The following is a 16473-nucleotide window of genomic DNA, read 5'->3' on the forward strand; positions in this document are numbered from 1 at the left end:
TAATGTAGAATTAACTCTGCTGGACAAAACAGAGCAGTACTGAATTCAAACTTGAAGGCAGTGATTAACGAGGACATTACTATTGTCAACAGTAGTTACCGTGAGCAAATAGAAACAAGACACGCAGCACAAACCGTCGATATTTGCACTGTACTGCACTATTTTCAGTGCACAACAGATGGATAAGTAACTGGAGCAAGAAACCAAACAGAATGCAGTAATTGTAATGAGCCGCCAGAGACCGCGTGTCCCTTATATTAAAATACTCCGAACATATCCCTAAACAAGCTCTGATTTGTCAGTGGAGTTCTGGTTCACCCTGCATAGTCCCGAAATAATCATCACACTGTGCTCGTCTCACTATATTGATGATGGGCCACATGTAGTACTCAAAATGCAGATTATCTTCCTGATAACTACATATTTGACGATCTTCTGAGAGATGTACGTTATTGCAGTTGCAGTACGCCTCTCTCTGTCAGTGACAACGTAAATGCGCTGAGGCAATATATTCCTTCAGTTACCAAAGATACGAACGTGTGTTTCACTTAAGATAACAGATGCCCTTGCGCCTTTTAATATCAATTTGCACTCAATAAGTAGGTACATTTTTATTTTAATCGTCAGTAGCGGCACATATGAGTAAGCAATGTCAATTTTTGTTCAAGAAGCGTCCTCATTTTTTACGATACTTCGTTTTATGAATGTCATAATTAGGCAAGAAACGAAGTACGACTATTTTTCTCAGAATTTCCTTGCATGAAATGATGTCCAGTTCCGTAGGGATATTTATTGCGTGCATTTTGCTTCTTCTTCGTCTAAGCTGCACGCTCAGGAGGCTGAAGTTCGACATCTTCTCTAAAGTCGTAATTCTGTAAAGTCGTGGCTTTTCAACTGATATCTGAAAGCAATTCCAAATAGTCACGTGAGGTTGGAATGACGCTGTTGTTCATCTTTCGCGCGATGAGATAAGCTTTAATATTGCTAGTATTTGAACTGTTTTCACATATTTATTTATTAGTTATAGCAATAGCAAGGAATTGACGCTGCTACGGATGCAAATCGAAATTCGTCAAAGATGGAAAAGATACTTCTCGTGTATGAGTACTGTGATCGTCTAATTCTGGTTATACTAGTAAGAGACGTTTAATTTGTTGATTAATATCTAGAAAGCGTGTAATAAAGAATTACTATTGTACGACTAATTTATGTAACTATATGGCCTTAATTTTAGGAGACAAGTACTAGATAAAGTACACAGTATGGTTGTGAGAGTATTCAGATTTCGAGGAATTTTCGCCTGTAGATAAGACTTAACATATGTCAGACTCAATCTTTACCACCAAATTATACATTTCTCCAAAACATTATTATAAAGTAGTCGCAATAGGAATGTCTAGTACTAGTACATAAAATTATATCTAAAATCATTACAAGCGATCAACTTATTCTTTGTTTCCCTAAGGGTGAACGAAGAGTAAACATATGACACCCTCCGCCACACACCGTCAGGTGGCTTGCAGAGTATGGATGTAGATGTAGAAAGTAATAACGGGATAATTTCTTACCTAAAAATATTGAGTGATTGCTAATTTTCGGTGCGTCATAGCTACAAATCCAATGTTCTCCAGTGACATCGAATTCAAATTATTAAGATGGCTCTGAAACTTGTGTACAAAATCCACTGTACTTCTGAATGGACTCTGTATTAGCGTTTTAATGACATTCAGAATCTGCTGCGCGGTTTCTGAGACACCTTACGCCACAGTATACTCACGTTATTTTGAAATCAAGCGTATATTAGCGACAAAAATTCTGTTCTCCGCAGCTGAATGCTCACTCCATTCATTTTTCTACTCTGTGGCCGAGACACGAATATAGCTCTAGTGAACTCTGTTAGTATGAGTATCTTTGGTTGACAGAACTGGCCTTCTACCCTCTCTGGTGCAAAGAGCGTCTCTGATGTAAATTGTTTAAAGCGGTTACTGCGCGCACATGTGCTCGCTGCCTGTTTTCAAAATTATCGCCGTATGACGTGGCTGCTCCTCTCTTTCGGCATTTCCTTAGTGATAATCTAGTTATGTATAATCAGCAGTTCCGATGGAGCGGCGCCTACGACGCGCAAACACAGCGGCTAGGCTGCGAGCGCGTGCTCAAAGAAGCAAAGATGACACTGCGCTGGTTGCACGAAAACCGCGACCTGGCGTACGGACGGGCGGGCGAGCAGCGGTCCCCCGCCACACAGCAGTTGCTCAATGAGCTCGAGTACCAGGGCTTCGCACCGGGTCCACTCGAGACGTGGTTCACGGGACCTGGCAAGGTGAGCCCGCAACTTTCTCTACATGCAAGTTTTGTAAATATCCTTGTTCGCTGCAACCATGTTTTTAGGATTAGTGCGCATGTACCAGGAGCTTACTTGTGCAGACTACGGGGTATTTTCAAAATGAGTATTCGGGTCGGCTTCGTAGCATTTATTACATTCAGTGTACCATTATAATGCATCAAATGAAGGAGAAACCGAGGTAATTTCCAAGAATGATTGCCTCTCGAAGGCGCGCGTCCAAAAGATGCATTCGATCGTGCGATCCTAAATCGATCACTAGACTCAGGTGACGGGCGTTATGAGTATGTTTACAGTGGTCACAACAGCAACGACAAAAGAAGAGCTTTACAAAAATACTTGTAATTACGAAGGAGACGACTTACCTTACTTGTCGGTGTTGTCGTCATGTGAAAGTCCGTGTGATGTGTACGCTACAGGAACAATTCCCATTTTGCCATTAATTCGCGGAGGTGTGTATCTTATAGCAACTAAGGGAACGACATAAAACAGATAAAAATGACGATCACAAATAATTGATCATAACGCCCGCCACCAGAGTCGCGTGATCGATTTCGGACCGCACGCTCGATATGTATCGTTTGGACCCCGCGACTTCGAGAGGCAATCATTTTTGGAAATAACCCATATCCATGCCTGAGGCAGCATTCGAACCTGCGACCGCAGCGGTCACGCCCTTCCAGGCTGTAGCGCCTAGAACCGCTCGGCCAGCCCGGCCGGCTCTGTGGTTCAGTTTCTTCCAATTGAGGAAAGAGGTATCATGGTAAGAAACATCAATTACAGATGCTTCACCGAAAATAAAGGCCCATGAACTTGTCGCCGGGACATGGCATAAAAAAAGAAACATTCAGTTTGGGGAGGCTGGTTGCAAATGTACCATCTCGAGGGGATTTGCTGACCACCAGATGTTCACATTATGTGTATTCACTTTTCAAATTAGGTGAAATGTTGAATTATCACTGAAGACGACGTGATTCAGAAATACTTCGCGCGGTTTGAGGCGCCATGTCACGGATTGCGCGGCTACTCCCGCCGGAGGTTCGATTCCTCACCCGGGCATGGGTATGTGTGTTGTTCTTAGCAAAAGTTAGTTTAAGGTAGTTCGTGTAGTGTTTAAGTCTAGGGACCGATGACCTCAGCTGTTTGGTCACACACATTTGAACATTTAGAAAATCTTCATCATCATGCAGCAAAATTTCGTTTGAAGTGCTGGCATGTAAACCATAGTCTGTTGGCTTTAGAGCTTGTTACAACTGCAGACGTTAAGGACGTAGTTGTAAGCGTCCCCTTAAAAGTCTCCACACAGACGTCAATGGAATTGCTAACTCAAGGCTAGCCCTCCGAACTGATTTCTTGATGCTACGCGTGAAAGACTGTCACTTGTTCAACACGTACTTGAGTCACTCTTGGTCGCCCCACGCTCTCCCTTTGCATTTTCATTTAATGTATTATTTATAATTGTAAATTGAATGTTATAAATGCTACAAACCCTTAAAACCCGCATATTCATTTTGAAACACTCGGTACTTTACAGCGAGGAAACTGTGCATCGCAGTTTCCTTTCTAGCAGTGCAAGATATTTAAAAAAAGGTTCCTTTAGTACACGTTTTCTCCTTTTGTCTTACTTCCTTCGTTTTCTCTTTCATAGTGGCTCCCACTTAGTTTTCCGCCTTTTTACTCTCCCAGAGACTTTTTTGGGAATGGTTTTAATCTGCAACCTGTTAGTATGTGGAAAAAGGGATTTATGATCCTGTACTTTGATCCCTTTCTCTCCAAACCAAACAACCTGTTGTGACTTGGCAAGACAGCCAAGCCACTAGGAGGTGAAGCCGAAAGGCACGCGTTTAAGCTCACGCAGGCTGGCGTGAGGTCTGGAACAGTTAAAGGAGTTATACTAGCAAGAAAAGTACGTAGCTGCTGGAATACTTAACTTTAATCCATAATTGGTGAACATCGGTCTGACGGTACATGCATCACAAGATAAATAGCAAATGATAATGGCGCATTGCTAGGTCGTAGCAAATGACGTAGCTGAAGGCTATGCTAACTGTCGTCTCGGCCAATGAGAGCGTAATTTGTCAGTGAACCATCGCTAGCAAAGTCGGCTGTACAACTGGGGCGAGTGCTAGGAAGTCTCTCTAGACCTGCCGTGTGGCGGCGCTCGGTCTGCAATCACTGATAGTGGCGACACGCGGGTCCGACGTATACTACCGGACCGCGACCGATTTAAAGGCTACCACCTAGCAAGTGTGGTGTCTGGCGGTGACACCACATTCCTCCCCCGCAAATCGGCGTACGGTTGTGTTATAAGGCTTCCGCCCGCCGTGGGGAGGACCCCATGTTCACGTATGCGACGAGGTGGGGAGCCTAACAACAGGCGAGGCTGTGCCACCCGCACCCTGCCATTCGGTCCGAGGGGAGCTAGGAAACGCCTGAAAACCTAGTCCAGGGTGCACGCCAACATGCGGTGTATGCGCCCGTAAAGAGTCAGGAGGGGCCAAAGGGTCGACCTCCATCGGGTCGGGGCACCCGACGGGCGAAGACGCCATGTGGTCCGGAGCGGGCAAGAGTTCCATGTCGGAGGACAGCTGGTCACGGGAAGCGATCGGAGGCGCGTGACCCAGGGAGGCGTCCGGCGGTTGCAGCGACGCGTCCACTGCGGGCGTCGCCGGCGGGAGAACAGGCGGCGGCGCGTCGCCATGGGGCAAAATGGAAGGCAGCGTCGGTAACACCTGGGGATGAGGCGAGCCAGTAGATGGGTCCCCAGGGCGCTGACCGGACGGCACCGTCGCTGAAAGCAGACGGGGAGCGGCAGATCCCGTGCGACGACAGAGGCGCAGCTGATTGAGATGCCGACGCACCTCACCAGAGGCCCCCAAAACCAGATACATAGCGCGGCCGAGGCAGCGAAGAATGCGCCCTGCGAGCCAACGCCGTGAACCGCAATAGTTGCGATGATAGACAACGTCGCCTGGAGCAAAAGCAGGTGTCTGCCGCTGCACAGGGACCTGATGCGGCGGATGTAGCAAAGACATCAAGGTGCGATGAGGGCGACCGTGCAACAACTCAGCCGGCGAGCGACCATCTCGGGGCTGAGAGCGATACAAGGACAAAAAAAGCAATAATGCGTCCTCCCGAGAATGCGCCTCTTTCAGCTTCAACATCTGTGACTTGAAAGTCCTGACCAAACGTTCAGCGGCACCGTTTGACTGTGGCGAAAACGGCGCGGACGTCATATGTTGAATACCATTGGCCTTGCAGAATGACTGAAATTCTGCGGACATGAATTGTGGGCCATTGTCGGAAACAATAGTCTGTGGAAGACCTTCAATGCAAAAGATAGCGGATAACGCTTGGATGGTGGCAGAAGACTTCGTGGAAGACATCCGGACAACAAAAGGGAAATTACTGAATGAATCTACCACAACCAACCATCGAGCATTCCAGAATGGACCAGCAAAATCGATTTGTAAGCGTTGCCAAGGGGTAGTGGCTTTTGGCCATGCAAAGAATTTCCGCGGTGGTGCGGATTGTTGTTCGGCACACGCCATGCAAGAAGACCACATCTCAATCCGTGACTTTGACAAGGGCCATTGCATAGCAACAAAACGCAGAACGGTACCAAGGACCGGGTCGGCAGCTGTGGCTGTAACTACACGACGAAAATCAATCGGAAACGATTCGACCACGTCATCGGTTTCCGCATCAATGAACATGCAAGCAAGTTCGGAAGAATCGAATGCTCTATCCTCAGCAACAGGCAAACGGGACAATGCATCGGCGTTTCCGTGCTTAGCAGTGGACCGATACAAGATATCGTAGCGGTACTGCGAGAGGAAAATTGACCAGCGAATGAATTTCTGCGCTGTACGTGGAGGTACAGGCTTGTCCGGATGAAAAAGCGATGTCAAAGGTTTGTGGTCTGTGATGATGGTAAAGTGATGACCATACAAGAAATCATGAAACTTAGTAACACCAAATACGAGAGCCAAAGCTTCTTTTTCGATCTGTGAATAATTTCTTTGCGCAGACGAGAGCAATTTGGACGCAAAGGCAATAGGGCGATCATGCGATCCATCTTTGTGCGCAAGCACAGCACCGATCCCGAAATCCGATGCATCCACCATCAACAAAAGGGGTTTCTGGGGATCGAATGGCGTAAGGCAAGTATTGGAAAGCAACGCCGGTTTCAACTGGCGAAAGGCGCGTTCGCATTCCGTCGTCCAGACGAATGGAACACCTTTACGGCGTAAGCGATGAAGCGGAGCTGAAATGGAAGAGGCGTGGCGCACATATTTATGATAGTAATTGATTTTTCCCAGCATACTCTGTAGCTGCTTCAAATTCTGCGGCGAAGGCAAGTCTTGTATCGCACGGAGGTGCTATGGACTGGGATGTATGCCTTGGGCATTGATTACATGGCCCACGTAGGGTAAGTCCCGAGCAAAAAACACACATTTGTCCTTCCACAAGCGAAGACCATTTTGTCGCAAGACCTGAAACAATGTTCTGAGATTGGCTAAATGTTCTACTTCTGTCTTTCAGGAGATCACAATATCGTCCAGATAGTTTGCTGCAGTAGGGACCGACGCACAAACAGTTTGTAAATATTGCTGAAACAATGCAGGGGCGGATGCACACCCGAATGGCAGTCGTTTGAATCGGTACAAACCTAGATGCGTGTTAACCACCAAGACGCGCTGGGATTCTTCGTCCACCGGTATTTGCAAGTACGCATCTGCTAGGTCCAACTTCGAAAAATATTTACCCGGGCACAGTTTGTCAAAAAGATCTTCCGGGCGGGGTAAAGGAAAAGTTGCAATCACTAGTTGTGGACTCACTGTTGCCTTGAATTCGACACAAAGTCTCAATGTTCCGGAAGGTTTTGGCAAAATTACTAAGGGTGATGCCCAGAGAGAAGCCTGCACACGTTCAATCACACCTTGCGATTCCAAATCGTGTAATGTTCTTGCGACCTCATCACGCAATGCATGGGGAACATTGCGCGCCCTGAAAAATTTCGGTTGCATGTTTACTTTCAGTTCCAAATGTGCTTTATAGTTCTTAGCGCAACCAAGGCACAGTGCAAAAATGTCTGCAAACTCTTCACATAGATGAGAAACACTGGCTGAATGCACAGTCTGGTTCACTGATAGGACCTGATTGACTATAGACAAGTTAAACAACTGAAACAAATCGAAACCAAACAAGTTCACTGCAGAAGAAGAACGAAGGACATACAATGACACAAGTTTTGTTTGTCCTCTGTATGTTGCAAGAAGGCTGCACTGTCCTAACACAGGGATTGCTTGTCCTGAATAACTACTTAACTTAACAGTGCCCAACTGTTTGTACGTGTCGTGATTGATCAGTGAAACTGCAGCTCCGGTATCGTGCTGGAATGGTATCACGTTGCCACTAATGTCCAAGTCTACAAAAAGTTTATTGTCCTGCTGACGACAAGAGCGACTGTCTCGTGCAACGTGAACTGACACTGGTACAAAATCACTTGTGACATGACGGGATTTCCGTTGATGTCGACCCACACTATTTGTGGGACGAATACAGTCACTGTTAGAGAGAGTGGCACTGGGCGGAGTGGAATGAACTACATGAATTTCCATGGGCGAAGGTGCACGAGCCTGAGTATTCTGGGTTTGATTCCGATTCCAGCGTGAAGCAAAGGGCCTGGAATGGTTTTGAGCGTCCGATCGGAGCTTTTTCTGGCAAACACTTTGAACATGTCCTTTTTATTACAGAAAAAGCAAATTGCTTGGCGTGACGGGCAATTCTCACGCGAATGTCTAGTAGCGCACCACGGGCATGATTTTAGCACTGCATTTGCTTGCTTGCGCGGCACACGTGGCGGAGAGCTTGGCGGCAGCTGCGCGGACGGGCGCGAGGGCTGTTTACGGCTCCGTGCAGCTCGCCCGGCAGGCCGGTTAACGTGACACACGGCTGGTGAAGTTTCAAATGATTCCTGAGCAAAGTCAAGCGTGTCCTGCCGATCCAATATGTCTATCACTTGTTGAAGGGAGGGATTTACTAGTTTCAAAATCTGTTCCCTTATACGAACATCAGAAACGTTCTGTGCAATTGCATCACGCACCATAGTATCTGAATAAGGGAGTCCACATTGACACTCAAAAGCACAATCCCTAGAAAGGCCTTGCAAGGTTGCAACCCACTCCCGATTAGTTTGACCGGCCGTACGTTTTGTACGAAAGAAGGTATACCTTTTTGCAACTACATGGACTGATTCTTTGAAATATGCATCTAATGCTGACAAAATTTCTTCGTAGGACAGAGTTGCTACGTCGCGTCGGGGAAATAATTTCACTATCACACGGTCCGTCTGGACGCCTATGGCGGAAAGGAGAAAAGGCTGTCGCTCATTACCTTGAATTCTGTAGCCGGCGAGATGGAATCCAAATTGGCGTGACCACTCCGTCCAGCTTTCCAGTGCCGCATCAAAAGGACGAAAAGGTGGTGCTACTGCGTGTTGTGGCTGCGTGAGCGGTGAAGCGGCGGCTGCCGCATCGTTTTGCATTGCACGTTTACCCTGGACGAGCTGTCCAAGGGCATCCAATAAGGCCTGCGTCTGCTGATTCTGCAAGCGATAAAAATCGGACAGTACATCTGGAGATTGTGGCGAAGCCATTACACAAGTAAGTCAGGGCAAAATTAGTACAAACGCGATTTAGCTCGTCGCCGATTGTTGTGACTTGGCAAGACAGCCAAGCCACTAGGAGGTGAAGCCGAAAGGCACGCGTTTAAGGTCACGCAGGCTGGCGTGAGGTCTGGAACAGTTAAAGGAGTTATAATAGCAAGAAAAGTACGTAGCTGCTGGAATACTTAACTTTAATCCATAATTGGTGAACATCGGTCTGACGGTACATGCATCACAAGATAAATAGCAAATGATAATGGCGCATTGCTAGGTCGTAGCAAATGACGTAGCTGAAGGCTATGCTAACTATCGTCTCGGCCAATGAGAGCGTAATTTGTCAGTGAACCATCGCTAGCAAAGTCGGCTGTACAACTGGGGCGAGTGCTAGGAAGTCTCTCTAGACCTGCCGCGTGGCGGCGCTCGGTCTGCAATCACTGATAGTGACGACACGCGGGTCCGACGTATACTACTGGACCGCGGCCGATTTAAAGGCTACCACCTAGCAAGTGTGGTGTCTGGCGGTGACACCACACAACCAACCATCGCTTGTTTTCCAAGACAGCTTACGTTTTATTTTTTAAGATTGTGTTGTGTGTCGTAGTTCCCACCTATAGAGTTCCTATTTTAATACTCGGTCTGTTTTCTTTCTGATAAACGTTTCTCTTATTAACTTGCTGTAACTCGAAATATTTTTTGCGTCATGCAGTAAAAACATACATCGTCTCACACATGTTCACTATGCCGTTGGTCAAAGCCGACGGCTAGTATCGCAATTTTCATTTTAGCCAGCCATTCTGTGTAGGTCGGGAACAGTCAGTACCCAAAGGTTACGCTCTCTGTCTGTTGCCCTTACCACTTTCTTGTTGGTTGGATCTGTGTCGATATTTACTCCTCTACTTGTTATGCTATTGTTAGACTATTCCATTTTTCGTTCCAGAAAACGGTAGCTACGAATAAGATCAGCTCTGGACACGTCATTTTTTTGTGATACGTTACAATACAGCATCACCGGTCTTTTGCGGTCTAACTGTGTTGGTGAGGCAGTAAATTTATCCACAGGGCAGTGACACTGCGTCACTGCAATCCACTTGGGAGGTGTGGCGGTGGGACTTGTAGTCCAGTACCACCCTCCGACAGTGACAGCACTACATCAGTCAGGCAGAAAAATTTAGCCTAACGTGGGCAGGTAGGATGGGAAAGTACTGGACGTAGAATGGGGGCTTGTCCCGCCAAAGGATGCATTCGTGGTGGGCGTTCCAGGCCTATCGTTAGCCATGGTTGGAATCCGATTCCTCTAGGATGGTTAGGGGAACCGGATGTCGATGTCTCCGGCGTGGAAGTGTGGTCCCAACGTGGCGTAACCCATGGACAGTGTCCCGCAAGGCATCCACTTTCTCATAGAGCCGCCGCGCGTTGTTGCGTATGGTCGTCTTTAGGGGGACGATATCTGCTTCCTCGTGGAGAGTGACAATTCTCGTGAGTAGCGGGGCATGCAGGCTTCACCTGAGCACCTTTTTCTGCAGGCGCTGCAACGTCCGCATCCTGGTGACACAAATCGTGGCCCATGCAGCAGATCCATACGTGAGGCCAGGCAGGATAAGTGTTCGGTATATGCGGAGTTTGGTATGCAGGTTAAGTTCCCTACTGCGGAACAGTGGGTGCAAAGCCCTGGTCAGCTTTTGCCCCTTGTTGGCGACATACTCCCGCATGACAGTGGATGAGAAACTTGTGGTCCATCTGGACCCCGAGATAGGTGGTTGTCGGGGACCAGGGCACCTGCACACCTGCGATCGAAATACTGCGGCGGAGGACAGGGCGCCGTTTCGTGAATGGATTGCCGTAGTTTTGGCGGCATTGAGAGCTATTTTGTTTGTCTGGCACCAGGTGATGGTGGCGTCCACCTGTCGCTGGAGGCGGGCGACGACGGCGTCAGTAATGCGGCCAGTGGTGTATAGTGCTGTGTCGTCAGCATATTGTTCAAATGGCTGTGGGCACTATGGGACTTAACTTCTAAGGTCATCAGTCCCCTAGAACTTAGAACTACTTAAGCCTAACTAACTTAAGGACATGACAAGCATCGTTGCCCTCAGGAATGACCAGCATATCATTTACATAGATATTAAAATGGATGAGAGATAACAGCGATCCTTGCAGAGCGCGGACACGTCACGATTTACTCCCGGTATATATACTCGTTGCCCTACATTGTAACTACGAGTAGACATCGTCGTCTGCATTGGAGATAAGTATATTTTCGTCACTACAGTCATAATTATATGAGCATAGACGAGAATTTATCTATAAGTGCGTACAACAGTCTCGACATACATATATCCACGGTAAAGGAATTGGTTAAGTTGTTGTAGGTATTGCTTCGTTGATGATGACTATTTTGGCTCTAACTGGTTCACATCCTCTAAATATCATCACTTTTGTTTTTGAAGTCTAGGTATTTAACACATTCGTGAGCGGCCTCAGTCGCCTTCGAGCGAGCATCTGGATTGCATTTCTTAACACATTTTCCCAAAAACATAGCTCTGTATCTGCAAATGCAATAAATGTGTATGATGTTTCATTAGAAACGATGAAACACAGTTTATGCCATCTTAAAACTCTTATTATGAAATATTAAAATTAGCAGACATACGATCCCTTATACTGAATCACGTTTTTATTCTGAAGGAAAACTTGTGCACACCGTTCTTACACATAATTTGTAGGTCTGGAGTACAGTTTGAAACATTCCAGCATGTAGACAGCTGCATCACAATTTGGACAACACCAGGCTGTTTCTTTTCGGTACGTTTTTCCATTCTGCTTCTTATTGACATTGGAACACACTTTGCACACACGTGTTGGGTGCGGTTTTTTATGGTACGTTTTACTACCTGAGTTGTTTTACCAATGTTCTTTTAAGCGATTCGAACGCTTCACTAATTTATTTCCTTTTATTTATTGCTTACTGAGCATTCAGCCATACAGAAACCTGGACCAATATCAGAATCATCAGCTTCCCCGTCTGAACTGGAATCACTGATTTCTTCTTGTAAGGCATTGCCAACATAGCTATCATCGAAATTCCCAATATCAAAGCCATCCTGAGCGCGAGCAGTGGGTCCAACAAAGGTTCAGGTAGCCGACGAAAGTAGTATGGGACTCAACATAGCTCAGGAATATGACACGCGGTTATGTGCATTTCGTTTCACAAAAATGGATTTGTCGCGGTGATCCTGAAGGAAGAAAGGAAAGTACTCTACGGCATTGGTCCCCTATTTAGCTTGCATTTATAGCGAATTTGTCAGCCAGCGCAAAGAAAGTTCCAAGCGACTGGAAAAAAGCGCAAGTGACTCCGGTATATCAGAAGGCCAAAAGGCAGTACCTGCCGAATTACAGGCCATTATCCGTTACATCGGTTTGCTGCAGAGTGCTTGAGCATATTCTCAGTTCGGACATAATAAATTTCCTTGAGAAAACTTCTGGCCGTAAATCAGCACGGCTATAGAAAGAATCGCTTTTGCGAAACTCAGGTTGCCCTGCGGATTCCATTTCCTAGACTTCCGAAAAGCGTTTGACGCGATGCTCCACTGAAGACTGTTAAGGAATGTTCGAGCATACGGAGTAGGTTCAGAGATATGTAAGTGGCTCGTATACGTCTTAAGTAATAGAATCCAGTACGGAGTCCTCGACGCGAGTGTTCATCAGAGACAAGGGTCAGGAGTGCCCCAGGGAATTATGATTAGGACCACTGTTATTGTCTGATCTGACGGACAGGGTAAGCAGCAGTATGCGGCCATTTGCTGACGATGCTGAGGTGTATGGGAAGATGACGTCGTTGAGTGACTGCAGGATGATACGAAATAATTTAGATACGATTTCTAGTTTGTGTTTTGAACGGCAGCTAGCTCTAAATGTAGAAAAATGTAGGTTAATTCAGATGACACAGTGGCGTTGATGAAATATCTAGGCCTACAGTGGCAAAGCGATATGAAATGGAACGAGCGTGTAAGGATTGTAAAATGGAAGGCGAATGGCCAACATCGGTTTATTGGGAGATTTGTAGTAAAGTGTGGTTCATCTGTAAAGGGCACCGCATATAGGTGCGATACATTCTAGACTACTGCCAGAGTGTTTGGAATCCGCGCCACATCGGGCTAAAAGAAGACATCGAAACAATTCAGAGGTGGGCTGCTGGATTTGTTACCAGTAGGTTCGAACAACATGCAAGCACTCGTATTCCGAAAATGCTTCGGGAACTCAAATGGGAATCTTTGGAGGGAAGGCGACATTCTTTTCTAAGGACACTATTGAGAAAATTTAGAGAAGCAATATTTGAAGCTGACTACAGAACTATTTTACTGTCGCCAACGTACATTTTGCATAACGACCACAAAGATAAGAGAAATTACGGCTCGTACTGTGGCATAGGAACAGTCAGTTTTCCCTCTCTCTGTTTGCGCGTAAAACAGGAAAGGTAATGACTAGAAGTGGTACAGTGTACTCTCTGCCATGCACTGTACGGTAGCTTGCGGAGTATCTGTGTAAATGTAGAAGAACCTAGTTTACGAGACTTCGATCGATATTGACATAGATCTTGTTACTATTATTGCCTATTGCCGCAGCTGCAGGTTATGTCGTGGGAGCAAGGTGGGGGAAGGGGGGGGGGGGGGGAGGGTTGCAGTCATGATGTGTACCCAGTATCCAGTTTGACTCTGAGTCGAATTTTGTGTCGTGAGATCCTTGAGTGTGCCATTCATGTGGTGGTGCGTTGCTGCACACGCTGCTGTGAAAATGAAGTTTGACCTTATCAACAATACATGTAATGGTACAGCTCTGCACTCGTTATGTAGCGTACAATCAGCACTACGATATTACTGTATGTGTTTCGCTTTAGGATTGTTGCATTACTTTTGTGTTTGGCGTTGTACAGTTTGGTGACAGCATATTATAGACATTTTCACTGTGGTGAAGTTTTTTTCACAGAAGCAGATGTACCTGGGATAACAGAACGAATAAATTATAATGACATTATTACTCTATTACTCTATCCCGAGGGCATGCAGCTTTACTGTATGATTAAATGATGATGGCGTTCTCTTGGATAAAATATTCCGGAGGTAAAATAGTCCTCCATTCGGATCTCCGGGCAGGGATTACTCAAGAGGGCGTCGTTACCAGGAGAAAGAAAACTGGCGTTCTACTGATCGGAGCTTGGAATGTCAGATCCCTTAATCGGGCAGGTAGGTTAGAAAATTTAGAAAGGGAAATGGATAGGTTAAAGTTAGATATAGTGGGAATTATTTAATTTCGGCGGCAGGAGGAACAAGAGTTTTGGTCAGGTGCATACAGGGTTATAAATACAAAATCAAATAGGGGTAATCCTGGAGTAGGTTTAATAATGAATAAAAAAATAGGAGTACGGGTAAGCTACTACAAACAGCATAGTGAATGCATTATTGTGGCCAAGATAGACACGAAGCCCACGCCTACTACAGTAATACAAGTTTGTATGCCAACTAGCTCTGCAGATGACGAAGAAATTGATGAAAGTATGATGAGATAAAAGAAATTATTCAGGTAGTGAAGGGAGACGAAAATTTAATAGTCATGGGTGACTGGAATTCGAGAGTAGGAAAAGGGAGAGAAGGAAACATAGTAGGTGAATACGGATTGGGACTAAGAAATGAAAGAGGAAGCCGCCTGGTAGAATTTTGCACAGAGCATAACTTAATCATAGCTAACACTTGTTTCAAGAATCATGAAAGAAGGTTGTATACATGGAAGAACCCTGGAGATACTAAAAGGTATCAGATAGATTATATAATGGTAAGACAGAGATTTAGGAACCAGGTTTTAAATTGTAAGACATTTCCATGGGCAGATGTGCACTCTGACCACAATATATTTGTTATGAACTGTGGATTAAAACTGAAGAAACTGCAAAAAGGTGGGAATTTGAGGAGATGGGACCTGGATAAACTGAAAGAACCAGAGGTTGTAGAGAGTTTCAGGGAGAGCATAAGGGAACAACTGACAGGAATGGGGTAAAGAAATACAGTAGAAGATGAATGGGTAGCTTTGAGGGATGAAATAGTGAAGGTAGAAGAGGATCAAATAGGTAAAAAGACGAGGGCTAGTAGAAATCCTTGGGTAACAGAAGAATTATTGAATTTAATCGATGAAAGGAGAAAATATAAAAATGCAGTAAATGAAGCAGGCAAAAACGAATACAAACGTCTCAAAAATTATATCGACAGGAAGTGCAAAATGGCTAAGCAGGGATGGCTAGACGACAAATATAAGGATGTAGAGGCTTATCTCACTAGGGGTAAGATAGATACTGCCTACAAGAAAATTAAAGAGACCTTTGGAGAAAGGAGAACTTGCATGAATATCAAGAGCTTTGATGGAAACCCAGTTCTAAGCAAAGAAGGAAAAGCAGAAAGGTGGAAGGAATATATAGAGGGTCTATACAAGGGCGATGTATTTGAGGACAATATTATAGAAATCGAAGACGATGTAGATGAAGATGAAACAAGAGATATGATACTGCGTGAAGAGTTTGACAGAGCACTGAAAGACCTGAGTCGAAACAAGGCCCCCGGAGTAGACAACATTCCATTAGAACTACTGACAGCCTTGGTGAGCAAGATGTATGAGACAGGGGAAATACCCTCAGACTTCAAGAAGAATATAATAATTCCAATCCCAAAGAAAGCAGGTGTTGACAGATGTGAAAATTACCGAAATATCAATTTAATAAGTCATAGCTGCAAAATACTAACGCGAATTCTTTACAGACGAATGGAAAAACTGATAGAAGCCGACCTCGGGGAAGATCAGTTTGGATTCCGTAGAAATGTTGGAACACGTGAGGCAATACTGACCCTACGACTTATCTTAGAAGGAAGATTAAGGAAAGGCAAACCTACGTTTCTAGCATTTGTAGACTTAGAGAAAGCTTTTGACAATGTTGATTGGAATACTCTCTTTCAAATTCTGAAGGTGGCAGGGGTAAAATACAGGGAGTGAAAGGCTATTTACAATTTGTACAGAAACCAGATAGCAGTTATAAGAATCGAGGGGCATGAAAGGGAAGCAGTGGTTGGGAAGGGAGTGAGACAGGGTTGTAGCCTATCCCCGATGTTATTCAATCTGTATATTGAGCAAGCAATAAAGGAAACAAAAGAAAAGTTCGGAGTAGGTATTAATATCCATGGAAAAGAAATAAAAACTTTGAGGTTCGCCGATGACATTGTAATTCTGTCAGAGACAGCAAAGGACTTGGAAGAGCAGTTGAACGGATTTGGACAGTGTCTTGAAAGGAGGGTATAAGATGAATATCAACAAAAGCAAAACGGGGATAATGGAATGTAGTCGAATTAAGTCGGGTGATGCTGAGGGAATTAGATTAGGAAATGAGACACTTAAAGTAGTAAAGGAGTTTTGCTACTTGGGGAGCAAA

The 16473-nt window shown here is 45.3% G+C and overlaps 1 protein-coding gene across 1 annotated transcript in view; it reads left to right on the forward strand.

Moving 5' to 3' along the window:
- Positions 1-2080: 2080 nt before the first annotated feature.
- LOC126416913 (protein ATP6V1FNB-like) overlaps positions 2081-16473 on the forward strand; it is an 89026-nt gene continuing 74633 nt past the window's right edge. Inside the window, exon 1 of the mRNA XM_050084796.1 lies at positions 2081-2320. Within this exon, the coding sequence (XP_049940753.1) occupies positions 2081-2320 (240 nt within the window). The remainder of the gene's footprint in view (positions 2321-16473) is intronic.

Source organism: Schistocerca serialis, chromosome 8, assembly GCF_023864345.2.
Source record: "Schistocerca serialis cubense isolate TAMUIC-IGC-003099 chromosome 8, iqSchSeri2.2, whole genome shotgun sequence".
Lineage (NCBI taxonomy): Eukaryota > Metazoa > Arthropoda > Insecta > Orthoptera > Acrididae > Schistocerca > Schistocerca serialis.